Genomic DNA, 26,757 nt, shown 5'->3' on the forward strand with positions numbered 1-26,757 from the left:
TAAAAGATTGCAGAACATGCAATTGTTTGATAACTTCTGCAATAGGCTGCAGATTTTCAGCAATGAAATAACTGAAATTTAAGATTTCCTATGAAGCCATACCAGCTGGGCTTCTCAGGATTACAACGATGGGAGCGGTGTTTCCTTCATCAGGCAACCTACTGGCGCACTGCGATCGTGTTGCTGAATTTGGGGGATCCATGGGCATTGGTATGGACCCTGCCCTACCCTGTCTGATACTGGCAGCGGCATTTATTTGGTTAAACAGCAGAGATAGGAGCTACTGTAAATCTGATGGTTCCTGTTAAAGTCGTGTGATGTCTGTACAACACAGCCTGCATAGGTTCCTGATTCTGCTCCATATACGCACACCCACCACATATGTGCGGCAGATGTCAGGAAGGGTTACTGTATGGCTGTTCATGACAACACTCCAAGTGTGTGATGATGATGTCATGGATCGGTGGAAGCCATATTTACTTACTGGAAAAACGTTGCAGAAGCAGTTGCAACTTTTCCATTTATGTGACCAAGACTTGCCGAAATCCATAGTCACGCTGCAGAAACAAATCTATTCAGATGTTCGGGACGGGACTTCGGCTTTTTTACTAATCCTACTTAAACTGGAAAGCATATTCTGCAGAGGAATATGGGAATTACGGTTTGTTCCCCCCACCCCCAATCCACCCCCGTAACATGAGATCATACATAAGGCACATCTGCAGGCCCCAGAGATTCTCAGAAATTGGAAACACAAGAATATTTGCAAAGCGCCAAGATCACACATGTCGAATTCAAGTAAAATGTCCCAGTTCTCATTGTGGGAATGCTGAACATTTCCGGTAGAATTGCATTTGGAAAATCGAAAAATAAATTGCAATGCCGAAGCTTTCAAATTCAAAGATGAGCTTTCTTAAAACACGAACCAATTAGCAGGTGATGTATTACGCAGCGGATTTTCTCCATGCAAATTCACACCAGAAAATCCTGCCTGTGTCCATCCCATTTAGACGTATTTCTAGGCTCCGAGGTAGCTAATCTGGACTCACTGATCAAAACTTTTTGTTCCATCCATACACGGCAGAGATTTCCTGCAACAAATTTGCAACGAATAATCATCATGAAAATCTGCATGTGCTTTACGCTGATTTTGAGACAGATTTCACCTTGAGTATTGTAAACTGTGAAATCTGGGGGAAAAAAATCACAGCATTGGAGCGATAGAATATTTGCCCTCAGGTACGGACTGGGACTGAAATTCAGCCCTGGCATTTGAAATCACACAGGCCCATGCTGTCCCTGTCCCCAAGCACCATACGGGATATATTACTAATATTACCCTGGACCGAGGTAAGCAATATTTACTATAAGACCAATATTTCTAATGATGCCCAGAGATCTGCTGTGTTAATTGACAGTCACCTACTTTGTGCTTCATCATAACTCTTAACAATATGGGTGTCTTGAGAATACCTACTCTGTTAACGACGTAGCAGACAAGGTAGCCCACAACCAGACAGGCCCTTCTGGGATTTGCCAGAATTGCCAGATGGCCAGTCCGGCCCTGTTTGCCCTTAATTCCCAGAGATTTTTGCAGGTGGTGCTTTTAAAACCCCATTGATAAGTATCATACTGTAAGCCGTTGAGGATTTCCTATGGGCACTGTGGCGGCTATTGTTAGTGGTTAGCACCTTCGGCAGATACAATACTTGCTTACCCAGAGAGTGGAGCATTTACTCCTCCATTTCAGAAGCAGATTCTTCAGAAGCAGGGCCAAGGTTTGTTGAAGAAGACTGGTATCCATCACAATCTTCTCCGTCATCTGGAAGACAGAAGGTCGGCAATAAAACCCATTGGTGAGTTCTATTTCTTTTCATAGACTCCCTCTCATATATTCCCAAATACAGTAACCCATGCCAAACAATGGTTCTCATTAATATAAATACATACATACATATTCCACAATTGTTATCACCTTAAAGGGGCTGTCACACAACAGATCCACAGCCGCATGCCCTGACATGTAAGCATTAATCCTGTATAAACTGCAGATCTTAGAAAAAGGGCACTTGCCACTAGGGAATCCCTCTGCCATTAAGGGTGAGACTTGGTCAATATGTAGGGGGGCGGTGCTGTTATGGACAGTAAGGAACACAATGCCACTTCAAGAGACCACACCCCCTTGTCTGGTGTGATGGAATGTTCCCCCCTGCAATAGACTGTGTGAATCAACTGTGCTGAGGGGAGGGGTTGAGCCTTTAGAGCGTGTGAGCTAAAGCTGCTGCAGAGAACATATGTGCTTGTAGCTGTGAAAGAGGACCCACAGCCTGGAACAGAGTGGACTCGTGAAATTGGACTGACTCTTTGGCTGTAGCAAGGGTGGCTGTCCTGTGCTAGTTTGATACTGAGAAAGGGATTTACAGTTTCCAGGAGCACCTCTAGGACCCAGAAGCAAGGAGGACCCAGAAGCATTGAGAAGACCACGTTTCACGGAGCTGGCAGAGAGCCGTGTGCACCACCATACTAGACTGTTGGGGGCCCCCAGGACTGGATCTGAGTCCCCAAGATCACCGTGAGTTTGTTCCTGTTTTGTGCACATGTCAGGGCTTAGTGTAGGCTTTAAAGGGACACTGTCACCTGAATTTGGAGGGAACAATCTTCAGCCATGGAGGCGGGGTTTTTGGGTGCTTGATACACCCTTTCCTTATCCGCTGGCTGCATGCTGGCTGCAATATTGGATTGAAGTTCATTTTCTGTCCTCCGTAGTACATGCCTGCGCAAGGCAAGATTTGCGCCATCCTCTTCCACTTCATTCCTTGCCTTCCAATAAATTTACCCTTTGTTGTTTGCACCTCATCTTGTGTACGGTAGTCTCCCTGCACCTTGGTGGTTTCCCTGCCATCACTTCAAATACAATGGTAATATACATGGCACTTGTCACATCCACATGATGCCAGGGCACAAGGTTTCCAGCAGCTCCTTGTTGGAAACATTGTTCTCTGGTATCATGTCGATGGGAAAAATACAACCTATATAACCATTGTACTGACTAAATACCGTGCCACTTGTCCCCTTCAGATAGAGGTGGAATCTCTTCCCTAGGTAAGTGACGCATCTGGCAGTTCACATGGTGTAAAATGTGCCATATACCAGGAACACTCCACAAGATCTGTTGTATATCGAGAACACCCTCACACCCATAAGATCTGCTGTATAATTGTGTACACCCTCAAAAGACCTCAATATACTGGTAACCCCCACAGGACCTGCCGTATAGCCGGACCCTCAAGAGCTGGCATATAAATGGAACGCCAGACAAGATCTACCATACAGCGGGAACACCCCACAAGTGCATCCATATACCAGAAATACCTCTCCAGACCTTCCATATACCAGGAACATCCCAAAAGACTTGCTGTATACAGGGAAAACCCCACAAGATCTGCAATATACCAGGAACACCCCAAAAGATCTACCATATACCAGGAACACCCCACAAGACCTGCCATATACGAAGAACATATACCGCGAACACCCCACAAGACCTGCCATATACCGGGAACACCCTACAAGACCTGCCGTATTCCACAAACACCCCACAAGTCCTGACGTATACCGGGAACTCCCCACAAGACCTTTCATAACTGGAACAACCCACAAGACCTTCCATATATCGAACACCATATATGGAACACCTCACAATAGTTGCCGTACACCATGAACACCCCACATGACCTGCCATATACCGGGAACGCACCACAAGATCTACCTTATACCAGCAATACTAAACAGAATTGGTCCACGGGGACCAAGAACAAACGACCAAACAGTCAATATCAAAATATAAATATAGAAAAATCTTTATTCAATATAACAACAAAAACATAGAACAAGAAAGACACAAGTAGGGGGAAGTACCGCATGGTGTGCACATCTGCCTCACCGGTGCATAAAAGACCACAGACGCACGGGACCAGGGAGGAAGGACATCCGCATATATAATAATAAATGAATAACAAGGAAGCTAAGAGAATCAGCAGCCACAGAGGCCCAACATGGATGATACTGCAGAACAAAGCTTAATAAGTAAACAGAGACCACCCATTCTTACATAATGAAGCTCAAATTAGTGCGTATAGTGAGACTCCACTACAAAAAGCAGTACCGCAGTATATACAGCATATAAATAATGGCCATGGCGCAGCGCTTACCTCGGATGTAAGAAGCAGAGCACTCCTCCCTGGGACCGTACGCCCTCCCTGGGGAGGGCGTACGGTCCCAGGGAGGAGTGCTCTGCTTCTTACATCCGAGGTAAGCGCTGCGCCATGGCCATTATTTATACGCCTGGGGAGGGCGTACGGTCCCAGGGAGGAGTGCTCTGCTTCTTACATCCGAGGTAAGCGCTGCGCCATGGCCATTATTTATATGCTGTATATACTGCGGTACTGCTTTTTGTAGTGGAGTCTCACTATACGCACTAATTTGAGCTTCATTATGTAAGAATGGGTGGTCTCTGTTTACTTATTAAGCTTTGTTCTGCAGTATCATCCATGTTGGGCCTCTGTGGCTGCTGATTCTCTTAGCTTCCTTGTTATTCATTTATTATTATATATGCGGATGTCCTTCCTCCCTGGTCCCGTGCGTCTGTGGTCTTTTATGCACCGGTGAGGCAGATGTGCACACCATGCGGTACTTCCCCCTACTTGTGTCTTTCTTGTTCTATGATTTTGTTGTTATATTGAATAAAGATTTTTCTATATTTATATTTTGATATTGACTGTTTGGTCGTTTGTTCTTGGTCCCCGTGGACCAATTCTGTTTAGTTATGCTATATAGCGACTAGTCTTGTCATAGTCCCCGATTTTGGGCTCAGCGTGTATTCTATGGTCTATATAATGCTGAGGTTTGTAGTGCTATCTATTTACTCTTATACCAGCAATACCTCGCAACACCTGCTGTATGTTGGGAACACCCCACAAAACCTGCCGTATACTGGGAACACCCAAGACCCGCCATATACCGTGAACACCCCAAAAGACCTGCCATATACCGGGAACACCCCACAAGACCTGCTGTATACAGGAACACCCCACAAGATCCGCCATATATCGGCAACACCCGACAAGACCTGCCAGATACTGGGAACACCCTACAATACCTTCTGTATACAGGAACACCCCACAAGACCTGCCATGTACAAGGAATACCCCACAAGACCTGCCATGTACAAGGAACACTCCACAAGACCTGCTGTATACCAGGAAAACCCCACAAGACATGCCATATACTGGGAACACTCCACAAGACCTTCCATATTCCGGGAACACCCCACGAGATCTGTCGTATACAGGAACACCCCACAAGACCCGTCGTATACCAGAAACACCCCACAAGACCTGCCATATACTGGGAACACCCCACAAGACCTGCCAAATACTGAGAACACCCCACAAAACTTGCTGTGTACAATGAACACCCTACAAGACCTGCCATATACCAGAAACACCCCACAAGACCTGCTGTATACCAGGAATACCCCACAAGACCTGCCGTTTACCGGGAACACCCTGCAAGACCTGCCATATACCAGCAATACCCCATAAGACCTGTCGTGTACAAGGAACACCCCACAAGACCTGCCGTATACTGGGAACACCCCACAAGACCTGCCATATGCTGGGAACACCCCACAAGACCTGCCATATACAGGAACATCCCACAATGCCTGCTGTGTACAAGGAACACCCCATAAAACCTGCTGTATACCAGGAACACCCCGCAAGACCTGCTGTATACCAGGAATACCCCACAAGACTTGCTGTATACTAGGAATAACCCACAAGACCTGTTCTATACCAGGAACACCCCACAAGACCTGCTATATACTAGGAACGCACTACAAGATCTTCCTTATACCAGCAATACCCCGCAACACCTGCCATATGTTGGGAGCACCCCACAAAACCTGTCGCATACTGGGAACACCCAAGACCCGCCATATACCGTGAACACCCCACAAGACCTGCCATATACCGGGATCACCCCACAAGACCTGCTGTATACAGGAACACCCCACAAGATCCGCCATATATCGGCAACACCCGACAAGACCTGTCGGATACTGGGAACACCCTACAATATCTGCTGTATACAGGAACACCCCACAAGACCTGCCATGTACAAGGAATACCCCACAAGACCTGCCATGTACAAGGAATACCCCACAAGACCTGCAGTATACCAAGAAAACCCCACAAGACATGCCATATACTGGGAACACCCCATAAGACCTGCCGTATACCAGCAACACTCCAAAAGACCTGCTGTGTACAAGGAACACCCCACAAGACTTGCCGCATACCGGGAACACCCCACAAGACCTGCCATATACTGGGAACACCCCACAAGACCTGCCATATACTGGGAACACCCCACAAGACCTGCCAAATACTGAGAACACCCCACAAAACTTGCTGTCTACAAGGAACACCCCACAAGACCTGCCATATACCAGAAACACCCCACAAGACCTGCTGTATACCAGGAATACCCCACAAGACCTGCCATAAAGCGGGAACACCCTGCAAGACCTGCCATATACCGGCAACACCCCATAAGACCTGTCGTGCACAAGGAACACCCCACAAGACCTGCCGTATACTGGGAACACCCCACAAGACCTGCCATATGCCGGGAACACCCCACAAGACTTGCCATATACAGGAACATCCCACAATGCCTGCTGTGTACAAGGTCTCGGATATGTGGGCGAAACTACCCAACATATCCGAGATCGCATCTCACAACACAAATCAACCATAAGATGTGGCAAGACACTATTACCGATTCCAGCTCACTTCATACAAAATCACCATACTGTGGCTCAATTAAGGTATCAGGTGTTGGAACATATTCCAATGGCTAGGAGAGGTGGTGACAGAATTAAGAAATTAAAAGAGAGGGAATCCTTCTGGATTCACACTCTCCAGACTCTTGCCCCATTAGGACTAAATAGAGACTATGAGATCTCATATTAGTTTGTTCCGTTCTGAATCTTCTTTCTTCCTATAAATTATATGAGCATGAGATTCTCTCTCCATATATAAGTTTCCTATATACTACAGGTGGTGCTATGTTGGTATACTAACATTAATGTATATTTGGCTACATCGGATTCTATTTCAACTTTGTCTCCCTGTTTAAATGTATTCATGTACCAATATGGGGTTGTTTTATCTCCAATATTCAGGTATTATAATATTTATTAATTTGTTTATTTATTCATTTTCTTCCCTCTAGACATTATTAATATCACACCACATAGTGGTCACTTTAAATCAGTATTCTAGTGCTCATTCTCTTGTTTTCCTTTCTTTTCAGCATACAAGCGGGAATCCAAACTAAAGCACCGCAACATCGGCGCATGCGTGACTTCGGCTCGACTTCGGCGGCACTCGGCTTCCGAACCTCACTGTGTTTACTAGCGCTCCGCACTAGGGGGTCAACTCCTGACCCGGATATACTTGACCCGGCCGTTCATCGCACCGGTTAAAAAGCCAGCGTGTCACATACCTTACACTTCCTTACTGAGCGGTCACTGCCTCCCGGACCTCCACACCGGACACACAAGCGGCTCTTGTCTCTAAGGTATTTCTATCTTGAAGGTATCTCCTCAGCCATTGCCCCGCCTCACATGTAAGCCTCTGAGATAGTCACATGTGCCCCCTCTTTCTGTTTTCTTTCTTCTTCCAATAGTGGGAGTTCCACATTCACACCAAAGACGGATAAGTAATATGTCCTTTCATTTTATTTCTACTATGTCTGTATATGTTATCCATAGTTGGACTATAGCGGAGTGATAGACTTTTTTGGAGTAAAGAGGATACATTCCTCTCTAATATTATACCCAACCTTTTGGGTTTCTTTACCAGCGGTTTTTTTACCAGCGGTTCTATTTTCTACAATTTTCATTTATAAGTGTAATTTTCATATATAAGTACTATTAGTAATATCTCAATAATTATTAATTATTGATATCTTTGCAACCTACTGAAGATATAACTCTGAGCTGCTTCTTTATTTCTATTTCTATTTTTATTTTTATTTTTATTTTATTTTTATTTTCAATATTATTTTGGTTCTGGGTCCAGTAATATTCCTCATATTTTTTCTTTTGACTTTTGAGCTCACGTTCAGTAGCTGATATTTGTTAGGAATTACTATATGGAAGCTTTTTCTGTCATGACACGGATTGTTACTATCTATGGTCCCATATTCAGTTATTTTCTAATATGGCTCACAGGTTGGTGGATCCAACGAATGCTATTAGTTCTGATAGGCTTAAAGTCTTGATATGAACCACTGTGTATATAAATGTTGCATTTGGAGAGCAAACAGTATCTCGGGTACTAAAATGTTCTATTTCTATTTTTATGTTTACTTATGTATATATTTTTCTCATATATGTTTTCTGTATGTTGCAGACAATATCTCTTGAAAAAGGCTCTAATAGCCGAAACGTTGAGAATTGGAAATTATATAAATTGTTTATTACCTATTTACGAAAAAACCATTAGTGGATTCCCACCAACATTTTGATTTGAATAAAGAAATTTTTGACTTGCATGAAGAAACTGTTTCTTGTCTTGAGTGCCAGAGTTTTTCTAGTATTGCTGTGTACAAGGAACACCCCATAAGACCTGCCGTATACCAGGAGCACCCCGCAAGACCTGCTGTATACCAGGAATACCCCACAAGACCTGCTGTATACTAGGAATAACCCACAAGACCTGTTCCATACCAGGAACACCCCACAAGACCTGCTATATACCAGAAACACCCCACAAGACCTGCTGTATACCAGGAATACCCCACAAGACCTGCTGTATACCAGGAATACCCCACAAGACCTGCTGTATACCAGGAATACCCCAAAAGACCTGCCATATACCGGGAACACTCTGCAAGACCTGCCATATACCGAAAACACCCCATAAGACCTGTCGTGTACAAGGAACACCCCACAAGACCTGCCGTATACTAGGAACACCCCACAAGACCTGCCATATGCCGGGAACACCCCACAAGACCTGCCATATACAGGAACATCCCACAATGCCTGCTGTGTACAAGGAACACCCCATAAGACCTGCCGTATACCAGGAACACCCTGCAAGACCTGCTGTATACCAGGAATACCCCACAAGACCTGCTGTATACTAGGAATAACCCACAAGACCTGTTCTATACCAGGAACACCCCAGAAGACCTGCTATATACCAGAAACACCCCACAAGACCTGCTGTATACCAGGAATACCCCACAAGACCTGCCATATACCGGGAACACCCTGCAAGACCTGCCATATACCAGCAACACCCCATAAGACCTGTCGTGCACAAGGAACACCCCACAAGACCTGCCGTATACTGGGAACACCTCACAAGACCTGCCATATGCCGGGAACAACCCACAAGACTTGCCATATACAGAAACATCCCACAATGCCTGCTGTGTACAAGGAACACCCCATAAGACCTGCCGTATACCAGGAATACCCCACAAGACCTGCTGTATACTAGGAATAACCCACAAGACCTGTTCTATACCAGGAACACCCCAGAAGACCTGCTGTATACCAGGAATACCCCACAAGACCTGCTGTATACTAGGAATAACCCACAAGACCTGTTCTATACCAGGAACACCCCAGAAGACCTGCTGTATACCAGGAATACCCCACAAGACCTGCTGTATACTAGGAATAACCCACAAGACCTGTTCTATACCAGGAACACCCCAGAAGACCTGCTATATACCAGGAATACCCCATAAGACCTGCTGTTTTGAAGATTCTCTGACTAGATCATTGTGAGTATACAGTAGATATCACAATTTAACTTTAATTGGCTAACATTAGCTACAGTCCCTCAGATCTTTGAACATCCCCATCAATTTCTAAAACTGACTGATCACTTGCTCCTAATATATCCACCACTCTTGGCAGGCACCATTATCACCAGTTTGGCAATGACAGTGGCATACATGTTATGGTGGACTGGTATATCATATATATATATATCTATACACTTTCTCTAAAGTGAATGCTCAATTAACTGATGTATTGTTAGTTGGTCTTTATATACTTGTATACAGTTACAGTGTATACAGTTATAATTATTCTATAATGACTAATCATCTGTTATGTTATTGCATTAACTATTAAAGTGCTACGTGAAGCAGGACTGTGTCAGTACCCCAGACTTACCCTGAATGCTGCTGTCAGTCGCAGGGCTGATAGTCAGTATTAGTTAGAAATTCAGGCTTCTCACAGAGTAGAGTTTGGGGTCTCTCAGCTTCATGTTGTCTTCAGTTGCTCTGAAGATTTTGGAGTTGTTGGGAGGGGTAGAGATCTTTGAGTCTGTGCCTTTCCGATCCTACAGAGTAGTAGAGAATACTCACTAGCTGTTCTATATTTTATCTTCAGAATGAAAACAAGTCCGATCACGTGATATGTCTTGGGATTGTCCGATTGTTACAACCATCGCTGGCGATGCATTACTCAGAAAAAGAAAATGAGCCAAGGTTCTTGCTGACAAGAGGCTTCATTGTATAATGAGAATGTCCTCTGCTGGCAGGAGGAACATCTGTGGCATTTCTCAGGAAAACTTGGTGGGAGTTGGGAAAATATGTTATTTTGTGAAAGATTTGTATGCCCAAAGTGTAGAAATTAAGTAGATAGCTGTTTCATAATAAATTGCAGTGTTTCCAGTATTAAAAAAAATTCCCTTTCATGATTTTTGCTTGCTGCTGTTGTGTCCTCCTCCTTCTGGCAGCTGAAAGTATAATCCCTTCTTACATTACCAGCATTAAAAGTGTTACGCCTATGCACGTGAGTTTGTGGACCAACTGTGCCACAGGATCGGGCCTGCCTAGGAAGGGGCGTAGCTGAGTGGGTACCAGGTGTTCACTGGAGCTCCTCATGGTGGAGACAGACTAGGCTGCAGGTAACTGCCAGGTACCCTCCTAGGCAGATCTCAGTACTGCAGCTGCTGACCCCAGGGTCAGGTTCTCTCACACGGACTAGAGCTACGTTCAGACAAATCGGTCTAGTATACTGTATAAGGGACTGGCTGCACATGGACCGGGGGACAATGTTTAGGAACTGGCCGCACTGGGACCTTGGGACTTTGGGAACAGGACTGGGCACAATGGGACCAGGAGACTTTGGATACAGGACTGGCCACTCCAGGACCAGGGGACAATGTTCAGGTGCTGGCGCTATCCGGACCAGGGGACTACAGGATCAGAACTGGTCGCATCGGGACCAGAGGACTTCAGATACAGACCTGGCCACCAGTGATGAGCGAATATACTCGTTACTCGAGATTTCCTGAGCATGCTCGGGTGTCCTCCGAGTATTTTTTAGTGCTCGGAGATTTAGTTTCCATCGCCACAGCTGAATGATTTCCATCTGTTAACCAGCATAGGTACATGTGGAGGTTGCCTGGTTGCTAGAGAATCCCCACATGTAATCAAGCTGGCTAAGAGATGTAAATCATTCAGCTGAGGTAAGAAAAACTAAATCTCCGAGCACTAAAAAATACTCGGAGGACACCCGAGCATGCTCGGGAAATCTCGAGTAACGAGTATATTCACTCATCACTACCGGCCACTCCAGGAACGGGGAATTCAGATACACGACTGGCCACTCCAAGACTAGGGGACTACGTTTGGGCTCTGGCCGCAACAGGACCTGGGGACCTCATAACTGCACTAATAGAACACCAACTACCTAATGACTCAACTCGTTGCTTGGCGACTCCCTAAAGGAAAGGGATTCTTTTATACAAGATGTCTCCCAACTATTGGCTGGGAGCCATCTTGCCGGTGAACTTATTATGCTAAATTCAGCAATAGGCTTAGGGCATTTACCATATGCGCGCTGCAACTTTAAGAGCAGGGGAGCGCATGCTCTAGTTGCGCAGCAACAAACTGAAGCACGTACATCAGCAGAAAGCATGCTGGGGACTAGGGCGAGGGCCAGGGCGGTGACTAAGTCGGGGTCCCTGCTTGGAGGGAGAAAAGGACACCATGCACAGGGCGCCTGCAATAGCGCTACAAAGAGACTTCTCAGTTAAACTTCAATGCTACTGCTTATGTTTTGCTATTCCTGGATAAAATAAGTCTCCTCCGCCCTCTGGTAGCTCACATTATAGTCTCTTCTTGCTAACCCCTGCAGAAGAAATCTTCATAGCTATATTGCCATACTACTGCATACACTAGTCTTTGCTCCTTTCCAGAGAAGCAGGGCAGAAAGCTTTTTCACTGATTGCTCTGCTGCTGGGGGCAAGCTCTGGAAAAAAAAATAGTCTCCTTCCCCCTATGGAAGATGTAATTTTAATCTCTTCTTACTACCCTTAAAAAATGTGTCTCCTCAGCTATACTACCATGCTACGTCAAAGACCCTGTTTGTTTCCTAACAACAAGGGCAGTGAGGTTTTTTTTCCACTGGTTGCTCTACTCCTCGGGATATGCTCTGGAGAAAATCGGTCTCCTTTGTCCTCTGGAAGTTATTAATATATTATCTTCTTACTCCCCTTAGGAAAGAAGACTTTTTGGATATGCTGCCATGGTACAGCAGATATTCTGATCCTTTCCTATTATGTATTGCAGAAATCTATTTCTTATGGCTGCTCTGTAGTGAACATAGAATCACTATGCAGAGACCTGACTGTTAGGAAGGTGACTGAGCATGCGTGTCCACCAACACTGAGTAAAGAAGATGGACATCCGGTAAGTAAATGTCATTAATCTTTACTAGGTCATTCTTATCACCATGTTCAATTAGCAAAAATGACATGTGATAAAGCTGTGACATGATAGTACAGTATAATTTATATTTTAGGTATATTTTGCTGCCAGGACAGCTTTCACACTTTTGGCAAACACCGAATTATAAAATAAAAAATATAATTTCCCCACTTCATATTTGCACCTTCATGAAATTTTGCAAAGAGGTTTGCAAAAAAAAAAAACATAACAAAAGGAAGGACATGATTATATGTGCAACTGTTCAACTTCTAACGCCTTTAGTGTTACTAAAAATAACTTACTACCCTACACCTGACAGCTAGAGAGTTAATGTATTCCTTGATTAGTGATAGGGGTGATAACATGAAGAAAAGTTCCAGTAATCTCCTCTTTCTGTGATTTGTAAAAGGGGTGATAACATGAAGAGAAGTTCATGTTAATCACCCTTACTTGTGATTAGTAAGAGATATGATAACATGAAAACAGTTCCTGCAATCCTTTCTGGCTGTCATTTCTAAAAGGGGTGATAATATAAAGAAAAGTTCCTATAATCACACCTGGTTGTGATTAATAAGAGGGCTAATAACTAGAACAAAGTTCCTGTATTCACCCATGACTGTCATTGCTAATAGGGGTGATAACATGAAGAGAAGTACCTGTATAATCCTTCATGGCTGTGATTATTAACCCCTTCATGACCTTGGGATTTTTCGTTTTTCCGTGTTCGTTTTTCACTCCCCTCCTTCCCAGAGCCATAACTTTTTTATTTTTCCGTCAATTTGGCCATGTGAGGGCTTATTTTTTGTGAGACGAGTTGTACTTTTGAACGACATCATTGGTTTTACCATGTCGTGTACTAGAAAACGGGAAACAAATTCCAAGTGCGGTGAAATTGCAAAAAAAGTGCAATCCCACACTTGTTTTTTGTTTGGCTTTTTTGCTAGGTTCACTAAATGCTAAAACTGACCTGACATTATGATTCTCCAGGTCAGTACGAGTTCATAGACACCTAACATGACTAGGTTATTTTTTACCTAAGAGGTGAAAAAAAATTCCAAACTTTGCTAAAAGAAAAAAATAATAAATTGCGCCATTTTCCGATACTCGTAGCGTCTCCATTTTTCGTGATCTGGGGTCGGTTGAGGGCTTATTTTTTGCGTGCCGTGATGACATTTTTAATGATAGCATTTTGGTGCAGATACGTTCTTTTGATCGCCCGTTATTGCATTTTAATGCAATGTCGCGGCGACCTAAAAAAACGTAATTCTGGCGTTTCGAATTTTTTTCTCGCCACGCCGTTTAGCGATCAGGTTAATGCTTTTTTTAAATTGATAGATCGGGCGATTCTGAGCGCGGCAATACCAAATATGTGTAGATTTGATTTTTTCTTATTGATTTATTTTGATTGGGGCGAAAGGGGGGTGATTTAAACTTTTATATATTTTTTTTTTTTTCACATTTTTTTTTTTACATTTTTTTTTACTTTTGCCATGCTTCAATAGCCTCCATGGGAGGCTAGAAGCAGGCACAGCACGATCGTCTCTGCTACATAGCAGCGATCATCAGATCGCTGCTATGTAGCAGAATTGCAGGTGTGCTGTGAGCGCCGACCACAGGGTGGCGCTCACAGCCACCGGTGATCAGTAACCATAGAGGTCTATAGGACCTCTATGGTTACCATCCTGACGCATCGATGACGTCATTTCTGGCCGCTCGGCCGGAAGCGGTAGTTAAATGCCGCTGAATGCGTTTGACAGCGGCATTTAACTAGTTAATAGGCGCGGGCAGATCGCGATTCTGCCCGCGCCTATTACGGGCACATGTCAGCTGTTCAAAACAGCTGCCATGTCCCGGCTTTGGTGCGGGCTCACCGCGGAGCCCTGCATCAAAGCGGGGCTTCTGACCTTGGACGCACTATCCCGTCCGAGGTCAGAAAGGGGTTAAAAGGGGTGATCACACATGAAAAAAGGCTATTTCTCTATCGCTTTGTTGGGGGACACAGGAAACCATGGGTGTATGCTGCTGATATTATGATGCTGACACTAGGCAGAAAAAAATTAACTCCACCCTAGAAAGCTACACCCACTAACTGGAACTAAGTGTCACGGGGATAACGTGACAGAGGAGTAGAAGATCACAGCATATGGATACACATGTATCTGCACTGAATGGACCTGCTTTGCCTTCCAGTTAGCTGCGCAGATTTCCCTTGCTCTGTTGTTGTAAGGGTTAAACAGTTCTGTTTGTCTCCTAGAGCTCTCCTCCTGAGTTATCACAACTGTTCTGAGTTTGCCACTCCCATCTGGTATAAATATGTTCACCTCTTAGCTTGAGTAGTTGCCAGTGATAGCTTGCTATACATTGGACTTGGTTTCGGAGCTGTGATTCATGGAGTTAGTTGCCATTTACGAGTCATTTCTCGATATTGCTGTTTGGAAGTTTGTTGTTATCCTTTTCTTATCTCCCTTTTTGGATTGCCTCACCCTTCCTCTCCTGTTATATACCATTCCTTAGCTTGGGTGCATTTAGAGTGATTGCTGTTTTCTATTCCATTTTCAGACTCCTTTTCTGTCTGTATTATAGAGCAGGACAAGTGTTCCTGCTACCCTATGCAATAGCCATGGCTGTGCTTAGGACGAGATAGGGATTAGGGTTAAAGAACCAGTCTAGAGATGTAAGGGAGCTCAGGGTTGCATGGGGCAAGATTGCAGTGCTTCCCTTCCCATCCGTCTCGCTGTGTGCCGTTTGGCTCCTTAGTGGAGCTTCACATTAGCATTAGCCCCATCTTATTTGGGTCTACGATGAACCCTGTGGATGCTATGGAGGAACAGTTGAAAGATGTGCATTTTGTGGCATTGCAGTGCCCACCTCCGACCCCAGGTTTAGAAGCCGCTGCTCCTGGGCAACTCCTGTCTGAACCTAAACTAGCTGTGTCAGATAGATTCTGTGGAGGTCGGGGCAAGTTTTTGGTGTTTAGGGAGGCCTGCAAACTGTACTTTAGGCTGCGACTACATTCCGCAGGTACCAAGGAGCAGCAGGTGGGGATAGTCATCTCCAGGGGGACCCCCAAGCCTGGGCTTATTCCCTTTTGTTTGTTTCTCAGTCACTCCGGATGGTTGAGGAATTTTTCAGTGCCCTGGGACTTATTTATGATGATCTTGACCGTGTCACCCTTGCTGAATCCAAACTACGTCAGCTTCAGCATGGAGACCGGCCAGCAGAGGAGCTCTGCTCTGAGTTCCAAAGATGGCCCATGGACATTGGGCTGAATGACCCCCCTTCTATGGAGTCATTTTTGTCAGGATCTTTTTGGGAGACTCAAGGATGCCTTCGTCTGGAACGAGATCCGTTTCCTTGGAGGGCGCTACGCGATCCAAAAGTAATGATAATTGGTTATTTCTATTGCACACAGAAATTAAAATAAAATGTTTTCTTCTCTCTTAGGTACCCACTAGTCCAGGAAAAAAAATCACTTAAATAGACCACGATTCCTGGGAGCTACATTCATTTGAATATGAACTGCCGAGGAGTGAACATCAAAATGGAAAAAAACGAGCTCAGAGCTGTCATCAAATACCTCTGCTTGAAAAAATTGACTACCAAAGACATACACAGCGACTTGGGGGAAACATTGGGGGACTCTTCTCCTCCATATTCCACAGTTGCACGCTGGGCCAAGGAATTTAAGCTGGGAAGAACATCGACGGAAGATGAACATTGTGAAGGACGCCCATCCACGTCCCTCAATGAAGAAAACGTGAAAAAAGTTGAAGAAGTTGTATTGGCAGATCGAAGAGTGACTATCAGGCATGTAGCTGAGGTCACAGGGATCTCATATGGCAGTATTCAAAGAATCTCCTTGCAAAAGAATTGCATATGAGAAAGGTCTCCGCTCGTTGGGTGCCAAAAATGTTAACTGACGAGCAAAAGAAGAAACGAGTTGACATTTCAATAGCAAATCTCGAAAAGTTCCAAGCAGACAAGAAAAAAATTTTGTCACTTTTTTGACCATGGACGAGACCTGTATCCACCACTTTGATCCCGAAACTAAACAACAATCGATGACATGGAAATGAGCCGATGAACCGATGCCGAAGAAATTCAAAGTGTCAAGCTCAGCAGGGAAGGTTATGGCGTCCGTTTTTTGGGACGCTGAAGGAATTATTATGGTGGACTATTTGGCCGGCTTCACACTTGCGAGTTTTACGGACGTAAGAGCGCAGAAATTACGTCCGTAAAACTCGCAAAAAATACGGCACAATTATTCTCTATGCCCCTGCTCCTATCTGCCGTATTTTACTGATCAGTATTATACGGCTTTCTACGGCCGTACAAAATCGCAGCATGCTGCGTTTGTCACCGTACTGCGCAAGAAATACGCCAATGAAAGTCTATGGAAGCGTGAAAAATACGGATTACACACGGACAAGCAGTGTGACTTGCGAGAAATACGCAGCGCTGTTAGAGAGAAAAGCCGGTAATTCAGTGCGGTGTACAGTAAAATCACACTGACAGCTTACAGTCCAATAGGTAGAATAAATGTGTACACATAGAATAGGTATATATATATATATATATATATATATATATACAGTGGGGCAAAAAAGTATTTAGTCAGTCAGCAATAGTGCAAGTTCCACCACTTAAAAAGATGAGAGGCTTCTGTAATTTACATCATAGGTAGACCTCAACTATGGGAGACAAAATGAGAAAAAAAAATCCAGAAAATCACATTGTCTGTTTTTTTTATCATTTTTTTTGCATATTATGGTGGAAAATAAGTATTTGGTCAGAAACAAACAATCAAGATTTCTGGCTCTCACAGACCTGTAACTTCTTCTTTAAGAGTCTCCTCTTTCCTCCACTCATTACCTGTAGTAATGGCACTTGTTTAAACTTGTTATCAGTATAAAAAGACACCTGTGCACACCCTCAAACAGTCTGACTCCAAACTCCACTATGGTGAAGACCAAAGAGCTGTCAAAGGATACCAGAAACAAAATTGTAGCCCTGCACCAGGCTGGGAAGACTGAATCTGCAATAGCCAACCAGCTTGGAGTGAAGAAATCAACAGTGGGAGCAATCATTAGAAAATGGAAGACATACAAGACCACTGATAATCTCCCTCGATCTTGGGCTGCATGCAAAATCCCACCCCGTGGGGTCAGAATGATCACAAGAACTGTGAGCAAAAATCCCAGAACCACGCGGGGGGACCTAGTGAATGAACTGCAGAGAGCTGGGACCAATGTAACAAGGCTTACCATAAGTAACACACTACGCCACCATGGACTCAGATCCTGCAGTGCCAGACGTGTCCCACTGCTTAAGCCAGTACATGTCCGGGCCCGTCTGAAGTTTGCTAGAGAGCATTTGGATGATCCAGAGGAGTTTTGGGAGAATGTCCTATGGTCTGATGAAACCAAACTGGAACTGTTTGGTAGAAACACAACTTGTCGTGTTTGGAGGAAAAAGAATACTGAGTTGCATCCATCAAACACCATACCTACTGTAAAGCATGGTGGTGGAAACATCATGCTTTGGGGCTGTTTCTCTGCAAAGGGGCCAGGACGACTGATCCGGGTACATGAAAGAATGAATGGGGCCATGTATCATGAGATTTTGAGTGCAAACCTCCTTCCATCAACAAGCGCATTGAAGATGAAACGTGGCTGGGTCTTTCAACATGACAATGATCCAAAGCACACCGCCAGGGCAACAAAGGAGTGGCTTCGTAAGAAGCATTTCAAGGTCCTGGAGTGGCCTAGCCAGTCTCCAGATCACAACCCTATAGAAAACCTTTGGAGGGAGTTGAAAGTCCGTCTTGCCAAGCGAAAAGCCAAAAACATCACTGCTCTAGAGGAGATCTGCATGGAGGAATGGGCCAACATACCAACAACAGTGTGTGGCAACCTTGTGAAGACTTACAGAAAACGTTTGACCTCTGTCATTGCCAACAAAGGATATATTACAAAGTATTGAGATGAAATTTTGTTTCTGACCAAATACTTATTTTCCACCATAATATGCAAATAAAATGTTAAAAAAACAGACAATGTGATTTTCTGGATTTTTTTTTCTCAGTTTGTCTCCCATAGTTGAGGTCTACCTATGATGTAAATTACGGACGCCTCTCATCTTTTTAAGTGGTGGAACTGGCACTATTGCTGACTGACTAAATACTTTTTTGCCCCACTGTATATATATATATATATATATATATATATATGTCAGTGAGACACATATATGTATATATATTAATATTTATTCCAGCGCTATACAGCTTGAAAGCCGGTAATTCAATTACCGGCTTTTTCTTTCTCCTTCCTAAACCCGACATGATTTGAGACATGGTTTACATACAGTAAACCATGTCTTCTCTCCATTTTTTTTTGCAGATTCCACATTACTAATGTTAGTAGTGTGTATCTGCAAAATTTGGCCGTTCTAGCTCTTAAAATAAAGGGTTAAATGGCGGAAAAAATTGGCGTGGGCTCCCGCGCAATTTTCTCCGCCAGAGTAGTAAAGCCAGTGACTGAGGGCAGATATTAATAGCCTGGAGAGGGTCCATGGTTATTGCCCCCCCCCCCCCTGGCTAAAAACATCTGCCCCCAGCCACCCCAGAAAAGGCACATCTGTAAGATGCGCCTATTCTGGCACTTGGCCACTCTCTTCCCATTCCCGTGTAGCAGTGGGATATGGGGTAATGAAGGGTTAATGCCACCTTGCTATTGTAAGGTGACATTAAGCCTAATTAATAATGGAGAGGCGTCAATTATGACACCTATCCATTATTAATCCAATTGTAGTAAAGGGTTAAATAAAACACAAACACATTATTTAAAATTATTTTAATGAAATAAAAACAATGGTTGTTGGAGTATTTTATTCTACGCCCAATCCAGTCACTGAAGACCCTCGTTCTGTGAAAGAAAAAACATAATAAACCAACAATATACTTACCCTCCGCAGATCTGTAACGTCCAACGATGTAAATCCTTCTGAAGGGGTTAAAACCTTTTGCAGCAAGGAGCTTTGCTAATGCAATGCTACTCCTCGCTGCAAAACCCCAGGGAATGAGTCTAAATATAGATCAATGAGCTATATTTAGCTTCATTTGCGGTGAGGCACCCTCTGCTGGATGTTCATAGATCGTGGGAACTTACCTAGAAAGCTCCCAGGCTTTCTAGGAAAGTTTCCACGATCTATGAACATCCAACCTCACCGCAAATGAAGCTAAATATAGATCATTGATCTATATTTAGCCTCATTCCCCGGGGTTTTGCAGCAAGGAGCAGCCTGCATTAGCGTAACTCCTTGCTGCAAAATGTTTTAACCCCTTCAGAAGGATTTACATCGTTGGACGTTACAGATCTGCGGAGGGTAAGTATATTGTTGGTTTATTATGTTTTTTTACTTACAGAACGAGGGTCTTCAGTGACTGGATTGGGCGTAGAATAAAATACTCCAACAACTAGAGCTAGAACGGCCAAATTTTGCAGATACACACTACTGACATTAGTAGTGTGGAATCTGCAAAAAAAATGGAGAGAAGACATGGTTTACTGTATGTAAACCATGTCTCAAATCATGTCGGGTTTTAGGAAGGAGAAAGAAAAAGCCGGTAATTGAATTACCGTCTTTCAAGCTGTATAGCGCTGGAAAAAATATTAATATATATACATATATGTGTCTATAGCGGTATGTTGGTTTTGCAAGCCTGCGAGAAAACCACGCAGTACGGATGCCATACGGATTACATACGGAGGATGCCATGCGCAAAAAACGCTGACACACCCTGCCTACGGAGGAGCTACGGACCACTATTTTCGGGACTTTTCAGCGTATTACGGCCGTAATATACGGACCGTATTTTCATACGCTGAGTGTGAAGCCGGCCTTTGGAGAAGGGAGCCACTATTACGGGCTCCTACTATGCAGAACAAATAAGAAGATTGCGGGAGGCTATCAAGGAGAAAAGGCGCGGCAAACTGCGGGCTGGAGTGCTGTTTCACCAAGATAACGCGCCGGCTCACAAAGCTGCAGTTGCCATGGCTACCATTCAAGAAGCGGGCTTTGAACTGGTGGAACACCCCCCCTATTCACCAGATGTAGCCCCCAGTGACTTCTTTCTCTTTCCTCGGCTCAAGGAACACCTCCGGGGCAAGAAATTTGACGACAATAGCAACGTGATAACCGCTGTTGGGGATTTTTTTGAGGGTCAAGATCAAGAATTTTTTTCAAAGGGAATTCTAAGTTTAGAAAAGAGATGGACTAAATGTATAGACTTGTTAGGAGACTATGTAGAAAAAAAAATAATTTTTTGACTATATTCATTGTGTTTAGTATTGATTATCATTACTTTTGGATCGCCCCTCGTATGTCTTTAGCTATCCATGTGGATCATGGTCTCTGTGAAAGATCTAAGGAGACACCATTATCTACTGTGGGACTTGTGCTTAATAAGCCTAGGTTGAAGCTCTCTGAAGAACCCATGCAGTTGAGGGGAACTCATTGTACCCGTCCACCAGTGATTCGGTGCAAAACAGGAGTTTGATTTTTTTGTGGTCATAAGGCACATTCTGCAGTATTTTTGTAGTACTTGTGCACGTTCAAAGACCCCACATACACATCCGTTTGGGGTTCTGCGACCTTTGGTCATTCCCTGTAGTCCATGGACTCATCTGTTGGTCAATTTTATCACTGATCTGCCCATGTTCGCAGGTAACAAGGTAATATTAGTGGTTGTAGATAGATTTATCAAAATGGCTCATTTTATTGTGTTACCTGCACATACGAATGCTAAACATTTGGCACAAATTGTCATTAATGAGATTGTGAAACTCAGTGGGATCCCCTCTGATATTGATTCTGATTTACATAAAAGTTTTGGAAGGCTTTTTGTGCTCGTTTAGGGATTCATCTCTCATTTTTGTCCACCTTTCATCCACAATCAAATGGGCAGACTGAATGGAATATATAAATCAGAATCTTGAGACGTAAGTAAGGTGTTTTGTTCCCGAGAATCAGGAGAATTGGGTCTCTAACCTTTAGCTGAGTTTGCGGTTAATACCCGTTGTCATGAATCTACTGGCAAGTGCCCGTTTTTCAGGCATATGGTTTTCATCGTCAATTCTGCACTTTTAATGGAAATCGTTCTCCAGGAATGCCTGAGGACCAGCTGTTTTCTTCATCTATTACTTTTATGTGGTGGGGTGTTCTTAATAATTTAAGGATGATGGGTTCTACATATAAGAGTATGGCTGATCGGAAGCGCTTGGTTGGTCTGGACCTATGTGTTGGTGATTTAGTGTGGTTGTTCATTAAAAATCATTAAGGTGAAAGTTCCTTATTGGAAACTGGGACCCAGGTTTATCGGTTCCTATAAGTTAGTTGCCATAATCTCTCTGGTAGTATTTTGTCTTGACTTGCCACGTACTTCTAAAATCCATAATGTGTTTCACCGATCACTTCTCAACACATATATTGCTTCCTCAGGACCGGCTCTACCACCACCTTCCCCGGTCGTTGTTAATGGGATTCTGGAGTTCCAGATAGTTAAGATTATTGACTCTCACTTTGAATGCCAGTCGCTTTAGTATTTGGTACATTGGAAAGGCTACAGTCCAGAGGAGAATGTGGGTACCAGCATCTGATGTTCATGCAATCAGGTTGGTTCTGTTGTTTCATGTTTCACATCCAGATAAACCTGGTCCTGAGGGTCCGTAGTCCCTTCTTAGAGGGGGAGTTACTGTCACGTGGACAGAGAGGGATCAGAAGAATGCAGTGTCTGGCTACACGTGCACCTGCGCTAGGTGGATCTGCTTTGCCTTCCATTTAGTTGTGCAGATTACTCTTGTTCTGGTGTTGCAACGGGAAAAAGGTGTAGATTTCCCTTGTTCTGTTGTTGCATGGGATTAAACAATTCTGTTTGTCTCCTAGAGCTCTCTGTCCTGAGTTATCTCAGCTGTTCTGAGTTTGCCACTCCTCTCTGGTATAAATGCTCACCTCTTAGCTTGAGCAGTTGCCAATGATAGTTTGCTATACCTTGGATTTGGCTTGAGAGCTGTATTCAATAGCATTAGAAGCTGTTTAGGAGTCATCTTTTGAGATGTTTGAAGGTTTGTTTGGAGTTATCTTTCTAAACTTTACCCTTATCGGTCTCTGTTTGTGTCTGTATTATAGAGCAGGATCAGCATTTCTGATGCCCCACATACTAGCCAGGGGACTGGGAATGAGATTGCCACATGGGGTGAAAGAACGCATCTAGGGACATCAGAAAGCTAAGGGTTTCGCATTGTAAGATTCAGGGGTTCCCATTTCATCTTTCCTTAGTTGCAGTGCTTCTCCTCCCATGCGTCTCGCCGTGTGCCATCTGGTTCCTTAGTGGAGCAGGACATCAAGATTGTCAGTTCTTGCTTAGTGTCTACGGAGGTAGACACAGGTCTGCGTTCAGACCCGATTGTACAGTACCTTTCTGTATCATTAATGATTTTTTTTTCAGACACAGCTAGTGACTATGGGCAAGAAGGCATAATTGCTCACCTTGTCTTCCCACCTAGAGACCAAGTGGACAGTGTAGTCTAAGCCACAATGTGCTCTCTCGCTATGTCTACCAGGCAGGACCTCTAGCACAGCAAGTCTTTGGGGCATCTGCACAGAACAGGTGAACTGGTCCTTGCCATCTATCTTCGCCCACATAGCCCACCATAATGAGTCATGTGCAGTGAGGGAAGACTCATACCCTATACCAGTGACCCCCGTCAGGAGATCCTGATGAACAGCTTCCGTTATGAGAAGGAGTCGGGACACCAGATAACAGCACAGAGGTCTTTAGACACTTTCATCTCTTCATCTCCATATGGAAATGCACTGTGCTTAACTAGTAACTCTACTACCAGCATTGCAGGCTCTGGGCAGGTTTTTTAGGCGCATGTGTTTTTGCATTTAAACGCGTTTTGACGCGTTTAAACGCGTTTTTTCCTGCGTTTGCGTTTTTGAAATGCATGATGAGAAGTGTGTGACAGCTGCCAATCATCAAAATCAACTGGAAAACCCACTATAAACATAAATACCCTAGTAACCCTAGGGATCCTAACCCTAAACCTAACACAAACCCTAACCCTAGGGATCCTAACCCTAACCCTAACACAAACCCTAACCCTAGGGATCCTAACCCTAACCCTAACACAAACTCTAACCCTAACCCTAGGGATCCTAACCCTAACCCTTTCACAAACTCTAACCCTAACCCTAAAACACAAACTCTAACCCTAACCCAAACTCTAACCCAAACTGTAACACAAACTCTAAAACAAACTCTAACCCAAACTCTAACACAAACCCTAACCCAAACTCTAACCCTAGGGATCCTAACCCTAACCCTAACACAAACCCTAACCCTAACCCTAGGGATCCTAACCCTAACAAAAACCCTAGGGATCCTAACCCTAACACAAACCCTAACCCTAACCGTAACCCTAACCCTAAGGGATCCTAACCCTAACCCTTTCACAAACTCTAACCCTAACCCTAAAACACAAACTCTAACCCTAACCCAAACTCTAACCCAAACTGTAACACAAACTCTAAAACAAACTCTAACCCAAACTCTAACACAAACCCTAACACAAACCCTAACCCAAACTCTAACCCTAGGGATCCTAACCCTAACCCTAACACAAACCCTAACCCTAACCCTAGGGATCCTAACCCTAACACAAACCCTAGGGATCCTAACCCTAACACAAACCCTAACCCTAACCGTAACCCTAACCCTAGGGATCCTAACCCTAACCCTAGGAGTTAGGGTTAGGATCCCTAGGGTTAGGGTTAGGATCCCTAGGGTTAGGGCTAGGGTTAGGGTTACAGTTTGTGTTAGGGTTTGTGTTAGGGTTTGTGTTAGAGTTTGTGTTACAGTTTGTGTTAGAGTTTGTGTTACAGTTTGTGTTACAGTTTGTGTTACAGTTTGTGTTTTAGGGTTAGGGTTTGTGTTAGGGTTAGGATCCCTAGGGTTAGGGTTAGAGTTTGTGTTAGAGTTTGTGTTTTAGGGTAAGGGTTAGGGTTGGGGGGTGGCTTAAAAGTGTGTATTCTTGTGTTTTTCTATAAAAACCCATGCAAACGAAGGTGCTTAAAAACGCATGCGTTTACATAGACATCAATACGTTTTTTTGCCGCGAAAAAACGCATGCGTTTTTTTGCCGCAAAAAAACGCTGCTAAAATTACTACATGTTGCATTTCTGCAACCCAACGCATGCAGAGAAAAAACGCATGCGTTGCAAAAACGCGTCAAAACACATGCAAAAAACCGCATGCGTTTTTAATGTTAAGTATAGGGAAAAAAACGCATGCTTTTTTTGCGTTTTTTACCGCAAAAAAAAGCTGAGCTTAGGTATAAGTGTATATATATATATATATATATATATATTTAGAGTTAGGTAGACAAGCTAACTAAATAGATATTTTGTGTTTTTTTGTTTATTTTGTATGGTGTTTAAAATAGGCGCTTTATATATTTTTTTAGGTTCACAGCAGTGCCTCTTCTTCTTGGTCCTTCAGACATAAACTGTAATAGAGGCAACAATTGGGTCATAAATCATACCATTTTTTCTTAGATTTCATATACATCTACAGGACAAATAGCCTTTAATATTTTGCTTCAGGGTTTTATTGTTATACAGTATTGCTGTTGATTAACATGGAACATGTGGTTAGTAACATGGAAACGTGTTCTGATATCTTTTAGGAAGAATTAAGATTTCACAGATTGTAAGCTTGCGAGCAGGACCCTCACTCCTCTTGGTATCTGTTGATTTACCGTATATGTTTGTTATGCTGTAATGTCTTATTCTCTGTACAAGTCCCCTCTAAAATGTAAAGTGCTGCGGAATATGTTGGCGCTATAGAAATAAAATTAATTATTATTAATAAGAGATTGTACTTATTCTTCATGTTAAAAAGGAGCAAATGACAGGGCAAAGAAGAGAAAGACACAAGACTTTGATTGTCAGCATGGGTACAAGACCACCTCTGTTCTCCATGCTCATTAGCTTCCAAAAATTAAGGGCTGTCCAATGTCCTTTTGCTCTATGTAACATCTGGCACACTATGAATCAAACTGACAAATTGGCAGGAAAAGGAAATGCTTACTGAGTAAAATCATTGTCTCTTCATATCATTTTTTTTTTTTTTTTAAAGAAAACAACTTTTTTTCCCCGTTTTTTATTGTTACTGTCCCCATCATTCAAATTACTGTCCTACAGTTCATCTGATTACAAATGTTAGAAGGTTAATGCAGAGGTAGGTTACATAACTTGTATCTTCCATGGAATAGTGAAAGGAGAAAATAGATGAAAAACATGGAGGCGTGATAGGAGAGAAAAGAGAGGATATTAAATCCAAGGAGAAAAACAAAAGGGAAGATGAAAAGAAAAAGAGAGAAGGAAAAGGAGAAAAGATGGTAGGAAGTGACAGTAAAAAATGGGGGGAGGAGAGAGAGACACAACGGTGGGAAAAGAGAGCGGAAGAGGAGAAGAATAGAGAAGGGAAAGAGAGGAAGAGAAACAGGAAGGAACGAGGAGGGAGAGAAGGGAGAAAAGAGGAAGAGAGAAAAGAGTGAGAATTGAGGAGTACAGAGAAGGGAGTAGGAAAAAGAAGGGAGGAGAGAAATAAAAGGCATTACACTGTGTGCAGAATTATTAGGCAAGTTGTATTTTGATCACATGATACTTTTTATACATGTTGTCCTACTCCAAGCTGTTGAGGCTTGAGAGCCAACTACCAATTAATTAAATCAGGTGATGTGCATCTCTGTAATGAGGAGGGGTGTTGTCTAATGACATCAAAACCCTATATAAGGTGTGCTTAATTATTAGGCAACTTCCTTTCCTTTGGCAAAATGGTTCAGAGGAAAGATTTGATGGGCTCTGAAAAGTCCAAAATTG

At 43.5% G+C, this 26,757-nt stretch overlaps 1 protein-coding gene across 2 annotated transcripts in view; it reads right to left on the bottom strand.

The window, feature by feature from the left end:
• LOC138664204 (ABC-type organic anion transporter ABCA8-like) overlaps window positions 1-10,830 on the bottom strand; it is a 141,097-nt gene extending 130,267 nt beyond the window's left edge. Inside the window, exons 1-2 of one of the 2 annotated variants that reach the window (XM_069750698.1) lie at window positions 10,268-10,830; window positions 1,718-1,822 (exon numbers count right to left, since the gene is read on the bottom strand). In XM_069750698.1, the coding sequence (XP_069606799.1) occupies window positions 1,718-1,822 (105 nt within the window). In that variant the 5' untranslated portion in view covers window positions 10,268-10,830. The remainder of the gene's footprint in view (window positions 1-1,717; window positions 1,823-10,267) is intronic. The other variant, XM_069750699.1, reaches the window with a different exon arrangement.
• Window positions 10,831-26,757: the final 15,927 nt, after the last annotated feature.

The sequence above is a fragment of the Ranitomeya imitator genome, chromosome 2 (genome assembly GCF_032444005.1).
Source record: "Ranitomeya imitator isolate aRanImi1 chromosome 2, aRanImi1.pri, whole genome shotgun sequence".
NCBI classification, from domain to species: domain Eukaryota; kingdom Metazoa; phylum Chordata; class Amphibia; order Anura; family Dendrobatidae; genus Ranitomeya; species Ranitomeya imitator.